This window comes from Helianthus annuus, chromosome 1, assembly GCF_002127325.2.
Source record: "Helianthus annuus cultivar XRQ/B chromosome 1, HanXRQr2.0-SUNRISE, whole genome shotgun sequence".
NCBI classification, from domain to species: domain Eukaryota; kingdom Viridiplantae; phylum Streptophyta; class Magnoliopsida; order Asterales; family Asteraceae; genus Helianthus; species Helianthus annuus.
Window position 1 is genome coordinate 128168988 of NC_035433.2, and position 15236 is coordinate 128184223.

Genomic DNA, 15236 nt, shown 5'->3' on the forward strand with positions numbered 1-15236 from the left:
AAACACCAGTCATCCAAGCTCGTTTGTTAGCACGGTACTCACATTTCAGACTGTTCAAGTTTACATTCTTGAAGCACCTTGGTTTAGCATATTTCCCAATAATCCATAAAGGAAGTTTTTCCGAACCGTCCTCATTACAGTAAATAGCAACAGTTAGTCTTTCCTTCTCTTGTTTTTTCCCTTCAAGCTGCATTGTTGCAAGGGAATGATCCGGTTGAAGTCTAAAAAACAAGCCTGTTTAAGATCAAAACATGTAAATAATTACATCACTAAAGTACAAAATATAAAATAAAATAATAAAAAAACAAATATGTTTCATCCATATTAAAGATGTCTTTCATTTCAAACTGATCAACCTTGTCTCTTATGGATTTTAATTTGTCCTCCATGCCCTCCATTTCAATATACATGCATTGTATACAATAATTAAGTGGAAGCTTGAAAGGTGTTTGTAAACTAGGTATTCTACTATAAATTAATAATGATTAATTTATCGATTAATTAGTTAATAAATTTTGGTGGTCCCAAGTGTATTATTTTATAGAGTTTCTACTGTAAATGAACAATTCACGAATGTAAACGGACATAACAAACAAACAAACATAAACGAACATAATTTAAGAAACATAAACGAACACAAACGAACAATAACTAGTTTTTTATATGTAAATTAGTAAATAATTACGACAGGTTCCATTGTAAAGCTTATTTTTATTACTAGAAAGCCTAATTACTGTTACTTATATTTTATAAGTAGTTGTAAAGCCACTTTAATGTTTATATTTATATAAATACAACTACTTATGTATATATTAAAATTTAAACGAATATAAACGAACGTAATAAATGAATGAACGAACATATACGGATCTTCACGAACACAGTAAACGAACAAAACACGTGTCCACATTCTCTCGTTTAATTAAATGAACACAAGTATGTGTTCATGTTTGTTTTACATATAAATGAACAGTTCATGAACATTTATTTTGTTTACAGGCCTAAGGAGAAGAAAAGGATATGGTTTGCGTATTATTGTTTTAAGTTGTGGAACCAATTTTTTTATTTTAGCTGTTTAGTGTATAATATCCTATCATTCTTTGATTACTTATATTTACTTTTTTATGAACAGGAGTATAAGGTCATTTCACATATCACTTAACGAAGAAAATAAATGAACGTTAATGATAGGGACCGTTGTAGTAATAAGTTGCAAACCATAAGGAGCATTTTTGTAATATGCGTAAAGCGGTGACGGATTCAGGATTTTTCGTCAGGAGGTGCCTCGCTCGTTAGCTTAATAGCGTGCAAGTGTTGATTAATAATACGAAAGAACTAACAATTAAATATCTGCAATTGATTGTTATATTGTAGTACATAAATCATGAATTTATATTGGATTGTGTTTGGTAGTAGAGGGGTGCCTGTTAGCTAAATGCCTAAATCCATAGGTACCCAACTCTTTTTATTCAAACATTAACAATGATTTTATGAATGAGGGGTTGCCTTGCCCCACCTCAAAGCCGGAGCTTTACGTATGCGGGGCGCTCAAAATTAAAAATTAAAAAATATATATATAAATATTTGTACACATCAATATAACATATTCTACTTCTTAATCAACAACTAGGATTCCGACCCGCCGCAATGCGGCGGGGATTCTTTAGTTATAACTAAGTCGATCTAGGACCCGTACGTTATGTTAAACCTGTCAAACGGGGAAAAATACACGATGTAAAAACGTTCACCCACACACGCACGTTGCGTCGTGTTAACTCGCAAAATTTAGAACGAAACGTAAAAACGTTAAACCAAAGACGCACGTTACGATGTGTTAAGTCACAAAATTCAGAACCAAGCATAAAGCGAAAATTTTGCGGAAAATGAAAACTACTATAAAGGACTAAAGTTGAAAGTAAAAAAAGTTATAAGGATAGATTGCAAAAGATAAAAAAGTTTTGGGTTAAAAGTAAAAAAAACAAATAGTTTTGGGTTAAAAATAATTTATGAACTACCTTTGGGTGGAATGTAAAAAAAAATCAATTTTTTTGGAAAACCCCTAAAGCCAAGGTTACAACAACCTTATGCATAACTTTTTTTTCTTTGAAAACCCCCAAAGCACACCCCGCGTTGCGGCAAGGTGTAAAACGGTGTCAAATAGTACTAATGCCACACAACCGTCGTCGACCACCAACACTGACTCGACCCAGGATATGCGTGCTGTGACGAACCTGTCAACATGAAAAAATAGAGGTAAAAACGTTCAACCCCACATGCACGTTGCGCCGTGTTAACTTGCAAAATTTGAAACAAAACATAAAAAAGTTGAACCACAGTCGTACGTTGCGTCGTATTAACTCGAAAAATTTAGAACTATACGTAAAACGAAAATTTGCGAAAGATGAAAACTAAAAGCGACAAAAGTTGTAAAATTATAAATTCCAAGTAATGAAAGTTTTGTGTTAAAGTTAAAAAAACAAATTGTGTAGGGTTAAATGTGCAAAAGGCAAAAATCCTTTGGACTAAAAGTAAAAAATCAAGTTTTTTTTTTGAAAAACTCATAAAGCACAATGTACAAGTTCTATTGCATGTTTTTGTTGCTTCTTTATAGTAGTTTTAATTTTAATAAGCACAAAAACATGATTATAAAACACATAAAAACATAGTTAAAACATACATTCAAGTCGAAACACACTTAAAACATAAGCATAAAAAATAGTCTTTAACCAATAATCATCATAATCAAGTAAGTTCTTTTTTAGGGTAAAGAACCCAAATCTAACATAATTAAAAGTTGTTGGCCCCTTTTAAAACCCTATTGGAGCTGTTTAGAGTATTGGGCCAAAATAAAACCTAAATCTGACCTGATTGGGCCTGAAATGTCGCTTCATACACCCAGCGCTTCATGCTTAAAGTGTCGCCTCGAAACGCTTTACCTAAAATAACGCTTCGCGCGTTTCACACTTTAAACTCGCTTTTTTAAACCAAGGTCATGCCTACGTGACACCTAATACAAAGCCTACTATTGTCCGAACTTTATTTAATAGCCATCTCTGCCTACATAAGCCTTTCGGGCAAAAGACTGGTAGGGCCTTCGGAACATTACTTATAACGCATACTCACAGTGAACTAGAAAACAACATTTCGACCAATAACAAGGTACACAGAGACTTTGTAGCTAAAACATTTAAAATGTTCTTAACTAGCAATAACATCCGCGCACGTTGTGTCGCGGGTACATCGTAAACATCGAATGAATTAATTCAAACGTTATGCGATGCGACAAAATTATGCGACAAGAGGTTCCCTGATAAATTAAAAGGGAAATTTTATAGGGTTGCAATCAGACCCTCTATGTTATACGGAACAGAGTGTTGGGCCATCAAGAAAATTCATGCACGAAAGCTAGAGGTGGCAGAGATGAGGATGCTAAGATGGATGTGTGGGCATACTAGGTTGAACAAGATAAGAAATGAGGTTTTTAGGGTAAGATTAGGAGTTGCTGGTATTTCTGACAAAATAAGGGAGGGAAGATTGAGATGGTTTGGGCATATCAGGAGGAGACAGATGACAGAACCGATTAGAATAGTTAAAACACTCACTGTAGATGGAAGGAGTAGAGGTAGGCCGAAAATGACCTGGGATGAGCGGATTAGGCAAGATTTGCACCTCTTCGAGGACATGGTCGAGGATAGAACTGCGTGGAGACGTAGGATTAAGGTTAAGGACTTCTAGGAGTTTGGCTTGGTTTTTGGTTTAAGTTCTTGTCTTATGATATAGCTTTATAAGTTTTCACTTATTCCCGGCGTCGTAGTTTTTACTAACAACTGCTTATTTATTTATTTGTGTGTTTATTTTTATTATTTTTCTTTTCCACCTTTTTAGTAGTTGGGTGCTTATATATGTTTTTCCAGAAGCTTATGTCTTGGTTTTGATTTTTAGAGCCGGGGGTCTCACTGGAAGCAGTCTCTCTATTCCTTGGGATAGAGGTAAGGCTTGCCTACATCCTACCCTCCCCAGACCCTATCAATAGCTTCACTATAGGTGGGATTATACTGGGTATGGTTGTTGTTGTTGTTTATGCGATGCGTTAACCATATGAAAATGTGTGTTTTGACATATCCGATTGAACTCAATGTAACCTATATAAGCATTGCGATTGGATCAAAACGTAAAGTAAATCTAGTTTATTTCGTACAATCATAACGTATTATATGTGATCCAACTCATACATAGAAAACATAACGGGTATAAAGAAAAAATTGACACGTTTAATCAAAAAGGATGAATTACATCTTTTGAAAAAAATAAAAAACAACAATTTGACTCCACTCGGTTGGAAACAAAATTTACGAAACATCCATAAAATAAGACGACAAACATATTATATTTGACCTAACTCATTTCCCAAAAAATTAACGTCCAATCGTAGACCAACTTGAATTTATATCAAAACGTACATAAAATATGCACGTGACAATATTTTTTAAACGAAAACATATTGAATTTGACCTGACTCGTTTCCAGAAAAAGTTTACGTCGAAACGTAGAACAAATCGAATTTATACCGACACATACATAAATATACGCACGTAAAAATTAGTTTTTTTAAGTAAAGGAAGTACATGGGTAAACTCAAAAAAAACTATTAGTAAAAAACTTTATACGTTAAAAACGTTTGTAAAACCATGCCAAGTTGCACCAATGTCGCACTGCCAGCGACCACCAACAGCGCAAAAGCTTGTAAAAATAAAATAATAAAAGAAAAGTAAAACCAGACGAAAAAAACGTTGAACCCCATACGCACGTTGTGGCGTGTTAACTCGCAAAATTTAAAACGAAACGTAAAACAAAAAATTTGCTAGAGATGAAAAGTGTGGGGGTCCAAAGTTGAAAATAAAAAGTGTTAGGGTTAAAGTTAATAAGAATAAAACCTTTGTGTTAAAAGTAAAAAATCAATGGGTTAAAATACAAAAATAAAAACCTTTGGGTTAGAAATGGAAAATCAACTTTTTTTGGAAAACCCCCCATGCATAAGAAACAACAACATAAAGCATCAACATGTTAGTAAATTATAGTATGGAAATAGGTTTGTATCAAGAACACCTCGGTTTTGAGGTCTTGGGTACCGCACATAACAAAATTAAAGAAATTCGCCGTTCGAAAAAAATATATAAAGAAATAAAGACAACAATCATCCAATGTGACAAACAACGAAAGACAACTTTAACAGGATCAGGTTCAACATCTCAAGCTTAAAGGTCTTCTAGTCCAACATTTCTATCACATCTAAAACACAACGTTCGAGGGTTCGACTTGAAACTGACCCAAACCCGTTTAGAGTGGTGTTTCCGTGTTGTGCCAGAAATTCACACCCCCTAAGAACGCCCTCTCGCACTCCATTGGGGACTTGTTTGCTATTAAACCAATTGTAGGGAGATAATAGATTGGGGAACAACACTGGTTCCCTGTGACTCGTTATTCTATTCTATCCTGTTACTCAAATCAAATTTAAACTAAAAAAACTAAATGTTAAATCCATATAAAAAATATGTTATTTTTGTAAGGAGACATCAGCACAGGCTGTTGTGGGGTATAATAGCAAGTAAATGATGTCTAGCTAAACTTAATCACCCTCCAATAGTTGGTGACAGACTATACTACCTATAAATTAACATTATTTCTTAAAAGTAACTATAATGTCCAAAGAACTATTACCTGCCAATTAGCATATCCAAGATCTGGTGATGCTAGTCAACTCGGCTACATCTGGTTGAAGTCGGTCTTATATAACCCGAGACCTAAATTAGCAATTTTAAAAGAAAAAAACAAAAAAGAAAAGGAAAAAAAAAGAAAAAAAGGAAAAAAGAAAAGGAAAAGAATAACTGAGTAAGGTACAATCGGATTATCGCAAAATAACACTTCGCAAAAAATATGTTTCACTTCAAAGTTCAAACCGCTCGGAACTCCAAAAGATTTCAAGAGCTTGACATTGAACTAATGTTCAGCTCCATACCTTTAATATAAAGAAAAAACCTGCCAAATGGATCCGATAAACCGCCAAAAGAAACCATCCAGCAACCTGCATGTGTTTAAATTATAATGTGGCCAAGGTAAACCTATTTTCAGCTGTAAAATAAGTCGCCTAAAAGGTACAGCTATAGCGTTTGCTTAAAAAATGTTCACCAAATAACACAAGTTTGATCATAACAGATGTAACACAGTTAACTAGACAAATCATAGAAACAGCAAGCAACTACGGTATCACTACCGAATGATGAAGGTAGTAATAGATTAGGACATACATTAAGTTGATTAAGTCGCTAAAAACATACTCCAGTTAGGGTTGCAGAAAAGTTCTTCAAACATTTTAACCAATTAAAATCAGCAGAAAGTGTGAATCCGGCATAATCCCATCGAACCTGCAAAAGAAACAAACAACACATTTATTCTACAGAGCCCAAAGGTTTAAACAGAAATCCCATGAATCTTCCGTCCAGCTTGCATTATCCCATTGGTACATCATTACACATCCTCGGCTGTTTCATCATCCCTCTCAACATTTCTATAAACTTCGGATTTAAAATCAGCATCATCCTTAATATCCTTCAAACGATTTTCATTATAATTAGCATCACCAGACACATCGTCACGATTGTTCAATTGATCACGTTCAGCTGATTTTGACCTTGACCTTGACCTTGATCTTGACCGTCTTCTGTGTTTTGGTTTATGTTCATCAGAGCGTCCAGGAGATTTTCTACTTTCTTTGTGACGTTTGACTTCGGGACCAGACCCATCGTCACGATTGTTCAATTGATTACGTTCAGCTGATTTTGACCTTGACCTTGACCTTGATCTTGACCGTCTTCTGTGTTTTGGTTTATGTTCATCAGAGCATCCAGGAGATTTTCTACTTTCTTTGTGACGTTTGACTTCGGGAGATGCTGACCTGGATTGCCTTCTACTATGATACTTTGACCTTGACTTCTCCTTCCTGTTTCTATCAGTTTTACCGCTCGAACGGTGGTTATCTTCTGGACTCCTACTCCTGGACCGTCTCCTATGTTTTGATTTACCTCCATCCAAACTTCTATGATGCTTTTCATCTGCTGATGCTGACCTGGACCGTCTACGGTCCCTATGTTTTGTGTCACCCGATTTGTCACCAGAACCATGCTTAATTTCTAACGATTTTGACCTTGACCTTCTCCGATCACGACGTTTTGACTTTTCCTTTTCCTCCCTACTGTGATCTGTTTTATCACTTGATCGATGTTTAACTTCCAAAGACGCTGACCTGGACCGTCTTCTGTGTTTTTCTTTACTCTGATCATCACGATGACTTACAGGGGATCTAGAACCGCCACGAGAAGATTTCTTTGACCTATGGGCTGGGCTTTCATGACGACGTTTCGGAGATCCTGACCCATCACGGTATGATTTTCTGGTAACAGGGCTCACACTCCTGCTTCGGTTCCTATACGAGTGTCGATCGTTTGATCTGCCGTAATCACCTCTTCTACTTCTATCACTACCGCCCCTGTAATCCCGAAAAGACCGTCTGTCATATTCATAACTAGAGTAATGGCGAGATCTTATAGGTGACCTGGATCTATAACCCCTCACGCGATGATGTGGAGAAAAAGAGCGGGACCTACGCCTTCTATTATAGCTTATGGGAGACTTCGATTTGGATCTTGACCTTGCAGGGACCGGTGAAGGTGACCTATTAACACTTAAAATTCGTCAGCTATATTAATAAAGGAAAGGATAAATATGATAATATACTAAGAGTAAATTGCCATTTTCGCCCCAGAGGTTTTGGCCAGTTTCACGACTTTTGTTCACAGGTTTGTTTTTCCGCATCTAGATCCAAAAGGTTTGAAATCTTGCCATTTTCATCCGGCTCGTTAACTCTATCTAATTTTCTCCGTTAAATCAGAGGTAATATCGTCTTTTTTGTTAACTTAAAGGGCAATTAGGTCTTTTTTAACTTAAGGACTCGCATGTACATTATGCTAAGTGAAAAAGACCGAATTGCCATTTAAATTAACAAAAAAGACAAAAATTACCCCTAACTTAACGGAGAAAAATGAATGAAGTCAACGAGCCGGATGAAAATGGCAAGATTTTAAACCCATAGTTATTAAAGGCTCTAGGCGCACTCAAAGCACATAGGCCTCGCCCGGGGCCTAGGTGAAAGGCGCAAAAAAAGCGAGGGCCTAAGAAAAAAAGAGCGCACAATGAAAAAAATTAAAAATATTTTATGTATTAGAAAACTAATACTATTTTTTAAATAAAATAAACAAAAGCTATCATATAACTTTTAATATCATCTGATTAGTACCAAAAGTTGTAAAATATTAGTGTAGAAAAGTAGTTTTCCTTAGATAAAAGTAGAAATCTGGCTGGAATCTTGCCGGAATTTAGAGAATTTAGCCGGTAACTTTCCAGAATCTAGGAATCTTGCAGAAATTTGAGCCTGAACCATCACCTAGAGAATTAAAGCGCAATTGCCTTGACTTAAAGCGCAATTGTCTCGCCTAGCTTGGAAAATGGGCCTAGGCGCAAGAGGCGATGGCTTTTAACAACTATGAACAAACCTTTGGACAAAAGTCGCCAAACAGGCCAAACTTCAGGGACAAAAATGGCATTTTACACTAGAATAAAAATAAAATATTGCATAACGATACCTGAGAGTTTTAACTGGTTCATCATCATTTCCGATAATCCCTTCAGCTTTTAATTTCATACTTATTTCTGCAGCTCTAGCAGCAGCCAATTCTGTTGCGGTCTTCATAGTTGCAGCTCGATTAGCTGCCTGCTGTGCGTTCATGGTTTGCTGCATTAAAAGAGCCTGTTGAAATTGCATTTGTTGCATTGCAACAGCCTGCTGCATCACCATTGGCAAAGAAGAATTAAGAGCGGAATTACTGGCAGGTTTCTGAGGTAACGATTTTGCCATTTCGACATTCAATGGACGACCTAAAACATCCATGTTGTTTAACGCAAGTGCAGCTGTTGCTTCTTCGGGTTTTGAATATTCTATGTAAGCAAAATGCTTTGAATCTGTGATACTACACTCGACAACTGTACCACAAAAACCAAAAATCTGTTTTAGTTGATCTACGGTAAGCAGTGGGCTGAGATTACTAATTTGTAGAGTTTTCTTTAAAGAATCAGCCTTTGCTGCCTTATCTTCTGGTCCTGACAAGAAAACAGAAACAATATAAGTCGACAGAAAAAATATATACACATACATATATATATATATTAATTGCATTGATATGTAGTACATTGCTTGATTTAGACAGACAAAGTTGAACCAACTTAAAACAGATTTCAGAAAATCATGGGGTAAAAACTTGGGTCATAAAGTTTCAACGCTTGAACTTAGTAAAACGCGTACAGTTACAGTGGTAAACTGGTAAAGTAAGCAGTTAATGCGGTAATAAATCGGATATCGGTCAAGGACCAATATTTGAGATATAGATTATTGCGGTGGGATATCGCCATATCGATAATTTTAATATCACGAAGAATTTATATATATAGCAATTTAACACGAACAATTCAGTATACTCCTACCATTAACAAATTAACCTTTAGCAACTTGCAAAACACTAACAACTGTAGCAAGTAAGAACTCATTAAGACTTAAAACACTAACAATTAACAATTAAGACATAAAACACTGATAGTAGCAATAAGAAGAAAGACGAATGGTAGAACTGAGAAGAAATGTATTGATATCGGGAAAATCGATGATGTATCGGTCAAATATCGGTCCGATATCAGTCAATATCGATATTGATATTCTGACCAACATTTGACACCGATAGTTTACATACGGACCCGATAACCAATACATCACCGATTTAACTTGCATGGCTGGTAACAATAAGTAAAATAGAGTAACAAATTAGTAAATACAAGTTAACAGTCTACAGTGGTAACACGAGAAATAAATAAAAACAGAGTAGTTCAATGAGGTCCTATGGTAACTCCGTTATTAAGTTTAGTGATAATTGCCATTTTGTCACAAGCCCACACATATACTATTATACATACCCACACCCACAATATACATATGGACTTTTTGATATTTTTATAAGACAAAAGGTGTCAAAAAAATAGATGTCACATAATTTTTAAAAGCATGAGTAGAATACAACATTTATTAGCTCTTATAAGCTTGTCATATACACTATTACAACGCCGAGTCTACTTCAATCTAGTACATAAAATCCAGTGACCAGTGTACGTTTTAAGTAATGTTAAGTGTAAGAAGTACCAACATTTTTTTATTAAAATACATAACATCACAGCACATCCGTAATGAACATTTTCAATAAAGTTGATTTTATCCATGAAGCCTCTCAACAATATCTCATATCACCTAACCAAAACATTTAAAGTTTAAACAAAACTGTGTTTTTCTACGAGCATTCACATTGAATTCCTTTTCTCTATCCATATAATTAGACTAAAAATCATCAGTTTTGCTCTCTCCTTTTCAATTAAATAATATGTTTTATACCTTTATCATTACATTTTCTCCCTCCTCCACTCACAACCACTTTCAGAAATATTAAAAAAAAATATAAGGGGTGAAAAGTGTTCCCGTATATTTACAGATGAACAGTAACATTTTCTCTCCTACACTCAAAACCACTCACAATCATTCCTTATAATATAACTATCGCACTCACATAAATATAAGAAATCCATTGTGAATGCTCTAAGAACAGTAATATGTTACGATTAAATTCAATAAAACAACGGAAATGAATTACATACCAGACGCGTCTTTAGACGACTGGGCTTGTGCACTGGAAGCATGCGCTTGAAGTGCTTGAGCGGCAACAATGGCCTGAGCAGCTGCCATTGCAGCAGCAGACGGTGCCATTGGCGCTTGACTAAGAGTACCCATGGTGCTTGTGGAAGCCAAAGCAGTCATCAGCAGACTGTGCGGTGGATGATTGAACTTGCAATCCGTTTTTACACATCGTCCGTTCAAGTATTCTCTGCAAACTTCCCCAAGTGATGCTCCAATACCGGGCAAAACAACCCCACCCGAAGCACTAGGAACAATACCCGGAATTATACCGAGCAGTCCGGGAAACGCCCCTGAAACGGAACCCGAGTAATTCGGCATGTTTGGCATAGTTTGGTTAACCATATTCGGGTAATTCAATTGTGGGGCAAAACCCATAAGCCCTCCTGTAGTTGTGCCTGTATATAACCAAAAAATAGCTCGTTAACATCACAAATCAAAGTCAAAAAGTGTGCACGATTCGTTTCGGTTATTAGAAACTGTTCAGTTTGGTATCGGTTTTTTTGGTTATAGCAATGGTTCAGTTCGGTTATTTCGGTTTTGGAACAAATTACGTAAGATTCAAAAATAAAATGTACAATACAGTATTTAAGAATCTTTTTTGGCTGTTTACATTTAAGTTAACATATTTAACCTTTTTCATTAATAGTGTTCGCATAAACCTAACCTTCTAATCTATTCTTATGTTTCTCCAAAGTTTTTTAAGGATATTTTCTTTTATAATACTTTGAAAATCATTCAATCTTTATGTTAAATTTTGTTATTTTTTGTAGGAAATGGATAAATAATTTCAAAGATATATAAACATGTTAATGTTTTTATTATAAATACAAAACATTTAAGAATAAAAATAAAATTTTCTAAATCAATAAATAACAAACATTAAAAAAACTATTTTTGGGGCTATTTTGGTTCGGTTTTTTCGATTTTCATAAAATGCAAAACCGTAACCGAACCATAAGTTTCGGTTCGGTTTTCTCGGTTTTTTGTGCGGTCCGGTTTTTTTCAGTTTGGTTTTTTCGGTTATCTGCTCACCCCTACATATAAGCATGCAATTCATGTACGAATGTACCTGCACTGAAGAAAACTGGAAACGGGCTTCCCATAATAGGCTTCCCATCACACTCAACATCCAGCATGTAATTCCCTCTCTTCGGAACCACATAAGTAACAGTGTAGGTCCCATCACCCATATCCTTAACAATACCTTCTTGTTCAGACCCGCCAACACCGACACCAGGCGAAACCTTCACCTTAACCTGGGCTCCACCGTTGGGTACTTTACGACCATCTGCATCCTTCGTAACAACCACAAACGAAGACGGTGCACACGCAGTTCCTCCAGCAACACCAGTCCCAGCAGCCGTGCTCTTCGACGGTTCCACCGGTCCAATAGGCTTGTTACTCAAATCCTCTTCTTCATCGCCATCACTATCCGACAAAGCAGCAGGCTCTCGATTGTTCTCAACGTCTTTGAAGGTAGCCTCGAAAGCCGCCTTTGCTGCAGCGTCTTTCTCAGCATCGCTCTTTATTTTTGCCTCTTCTGCTTGCTTCATCCATATTGGCTTCACCACCGCCAAGTTACGATCAGCCATATATTCCCCAAACCACAAACCCTACGATCCTCCTATCCCCAAAATCCTGTCAATGCTTCGAACGAGTCAATCAATAACAACTAAATAATTAATAACAAATTAATCCATAAACTCGATGCTTCCAAGTTAATTTACTATCTGAAATCAATTCAACTAAATCAAAACCCTAACCATAGAAATTAAGCGCAGATATTTGTATGCCTACAGTAAAATCAAACACAGAGTTTATGCTATTGTTATACGTCAGTAAACACACACAGACACACACACATATATATGCCCCAAACCACGAACCCTAGAATCTTCCTATCCCCAAATCCTGATAATACTTCCACGAATCAATCTATAATCAATAAGACAATAACAAGTAATAACAAAATAATACAGATTCGAAGTTTCTAAGTTAATTTACTGTGTAATAATCTAACATCAATTCCAAAACCCTAACCCTAGAAAGAAAGCGCAAATATCTGTATACATATCGTGAAATAAAACATAAAAGTTTAAGCTACATGTTAATGAAAACAAGTTATATGGATGGAGAGTGTGACGGATAAGAAGAAACATACGGTGGCCGGCGGCAGAAGGCGGTTACGGATAGAAGATGACTCGTACGGGGTTGAGATCTTTTGGGGAAAAGGGTATTCAGGTCATACATAAGTTACATAAGTGATGGGTGATTTTGTGAAGTTTTAAATTTTGCCCGTTTACTTTCATTGTACTTCACTATTTAGTCCCCGACTTCACGTATGACTAAGGGTGCAAACGAGCCGAGCGGCTCGCGAGCTACTTGAGATCGGCTCGAGAAAAGCTCGAAACGAGCCGAGCCTTATCGAGCCCGAGCCCGAGCCGAGCTTGAGCCTAAAATAAAGCTCGTCTGTTTATCGAGCCCGAGCTCGAGCCTCGCATGTGAAACTCGTTAGGCTCGTCGAGCCTTATCGAGCCTTAGTGTAAACGAGCCGAGTCGAGCCGAGCTTATTCAAACTTGTTTACAAGCCGATCTCGAACCTAAAAATAAGCTTATTTAGTAAACGAGCTCGAGCCCGAGCTTCACTTATCGAGCTCACGAGCCTAAAAAGTATATTATTTATATTATTTTTATTTAATATATTAACTAATATATAATAAACGAGTCGAGCTCGAGCTTGAGAAAATACAAACGAACCGAGCTCGAGCCTTGAAAACAAAGCTCGAATCGAGCCGAGCTCGAGCCCGAGCTCACATAAAGTTAATCAAGCTCGAGCTCGAGCCTGGTCAAGCTCGGGCTCGGCTCGGCTCGGCTCGTTTGCACCCCTACGTATGACATAAGATTTTAAGCTTAAAACTCTTGTTATCAGGGTGGAAGGGGTGTGTGCGGTAAGTGGGTTCACCGTGCGGGGAATGCACCGCCACCCCTTGTTTGAGTGGGTGATTGAGTTTGATTCGGATTATACTCACCGATATGGGGACGTGAAGAGAGAGGGGGTTAATGGTAGGCTCAACTCTTTTCCAACCAATCACATATTTATCTCTCTTTTAGTTGTTTGCCACTCCCTATGTGGGAACACCCCTAGTGTTTGAGTGCAAATAAGGGAGTGAAAATGGAAATTGACATGGCATAAGATTATTGGTTAGGGGAAAAGTTTACCACTCCCTATTTGGGGAGCCCTTCCACCCTCAAGGGGCTCGCTAGGACTTGAGATTTTAAGCTTTTTTCTGGTGGAGACCAGGACTTGGAAAAGCATTATTGGTGGATGGGTATGAATAAATCCTCTGTCACCTACAAAACTAAATGTCTGATGTGTTCGGAAGTTAAAGCCGAACATCAAAAACCGTCAGATTTTCTACAACAATTAGAATTGCCAGAACGGAAATAGGAATTAGTAACTATGGATTTTATCATTAAGCTGCCTAGAAAAATCCATGGCAATGATGCAATTTGGGTGATAGTCGATAGACTGACTAAGTCGGCTCACTTTTTGCCAAAGAGACTTTTAGTTTAGAGAAGTTTGCAAAGTTATACGTTGATAATATTATATCTCTTCACGAAGTACCATTGTCAATAGTATCAGATAAAGATAGTCGTTTTACTTCTCGTTTCTGAAAGAGCTTTTAAAAAGCTTCAGGCACACATTTGAATTTCAATAGCATTTACCATCCTCAAACTAATACTCATAGTGAGCGTACTATTCAAACCCTAGAAGACGTGCTTAGAGCATGCGTCATCGATTTAGGTGGTAGTTGGGATGACCGCCTACTGTTGATTGAATTCTCCTACAACAGTAGCTGCCACACCAGTATTAAGGTTGCACTGTTTGAGGCTTTGTACGAGAGGAAGGGTAGAACTCCCGTATGTTGGTAAGAGGTTGGAAAAAGTCAGTTGTTTGGGCCTGAGATAGTTCTTCAGGCCACATGTAGTATTATGCAAATCTGTGACACACTCAAGATTGGCCGAGATAGATAAAGAAGTTATGATTACAAAAGAAGAAAACCTCTTAAGTTCCAAGTCGGTGATAGTCATGTTGAAAGTATCATCTTGGAAAGGTGTTATGAGATTTGGAAAGAAAGGCAAGTTAGGCCCACGATACATCGAACCATTTTAGATAATAGCATGTGTTGGTAATGTCGCTTATAAGCTCAAACTACCCGAGGAGCTTAGTGGTATACACAATGCATTCCATATTTCAAACTTAAAGAAATGTCCGGTCGATGAACGGGTAAAATACCGTTAGTGGAAAAAATTAACCTGGTGAATATTAGGATTTAAATAAATAAACCTAATATTAAATAAAAGGTGAACGAAAGCTTTTGAGAAAATAAAG

The 15236-nt window shown here is 36.7% G+C and overlaps 1 protein-coding gene across 6 annotated transcripts; it reads right to left on the bottom strand.

The window, feature by feature from the left end:
• Window positions 1–179: 179 nt before the first annotated feature.
• LOC110877361 (splicing regulatory glutamine/lysine-rich protein 1) lies at window positions 180–13156 on the bottom strand. 6 transcript variants are annotated; one of them, XR_004861059.1, is made up of 8 exons: window positions 13005–13156; window positions 11913–12481; window positions 10804–11238; window positions 8697–9204; window positions 6306–7729; window positions 6017–6082; window positions 5719–5801; window positions 180–234 (listed from the first exon to the last, which is right to left on the bottom strand). XR_004861059.1 is itself a non-coding variant. In XM_035974658.1 (5 exons), the coding sequence occupies exons 2-5, from the start codon at window positions 12433–12435 to the stop codon at window positions 6526–6528; spliced, it is 2670 nt and encodes an 889-aa protein (XP_035830551.1). In that variant the 5' UTR covers window positions 12436–12481; window positions 13005–13156; the 3' UTR covers window positions 6142–6525. The 6 variants fall into 6 exon arrangements, 2 of the variants coding, with proteins under 2 accessions (XP_035830551.1, XP_021981199.1); XR_004861055.1 differs by having other exon boundaries at window positions 8697–9210; window positions 13005–13077; XR_004861046.1 differs by lacking the exon at window positions 180–234 and having other exon boundaries at window positions 5127–5801; window positions 8697–9210.
• Between the last annotated feature and the right edge of the window lie 2080 nt (window positions 13157–15236).

Excerpts from the sequence above, each read along its gene's own strand:
- LOC110877361 (XM_022125507.2), bottom strand. The coding sequence starts at position 12,435 with ATGGCTGATCGTAACTTGGCGGTGGTGAAGCCAATATGGATGAAGCAA. Across the intron at positions 11,239-11,912 it reads TCCAGTTTTCTTCAGTGCAG|GCACAACTACAGGAGGGCTT; the intron begins GTACATTCGTAC and ends GGTTATATACAG. Across the intron at positions 7,730-8,696 it reads GAACCAGTTAAAACTCTCAG|GTCACCTTCACCGGTCCCTG; the intron begins GTATCGTTATGC and ends AAGTGTTAATAG.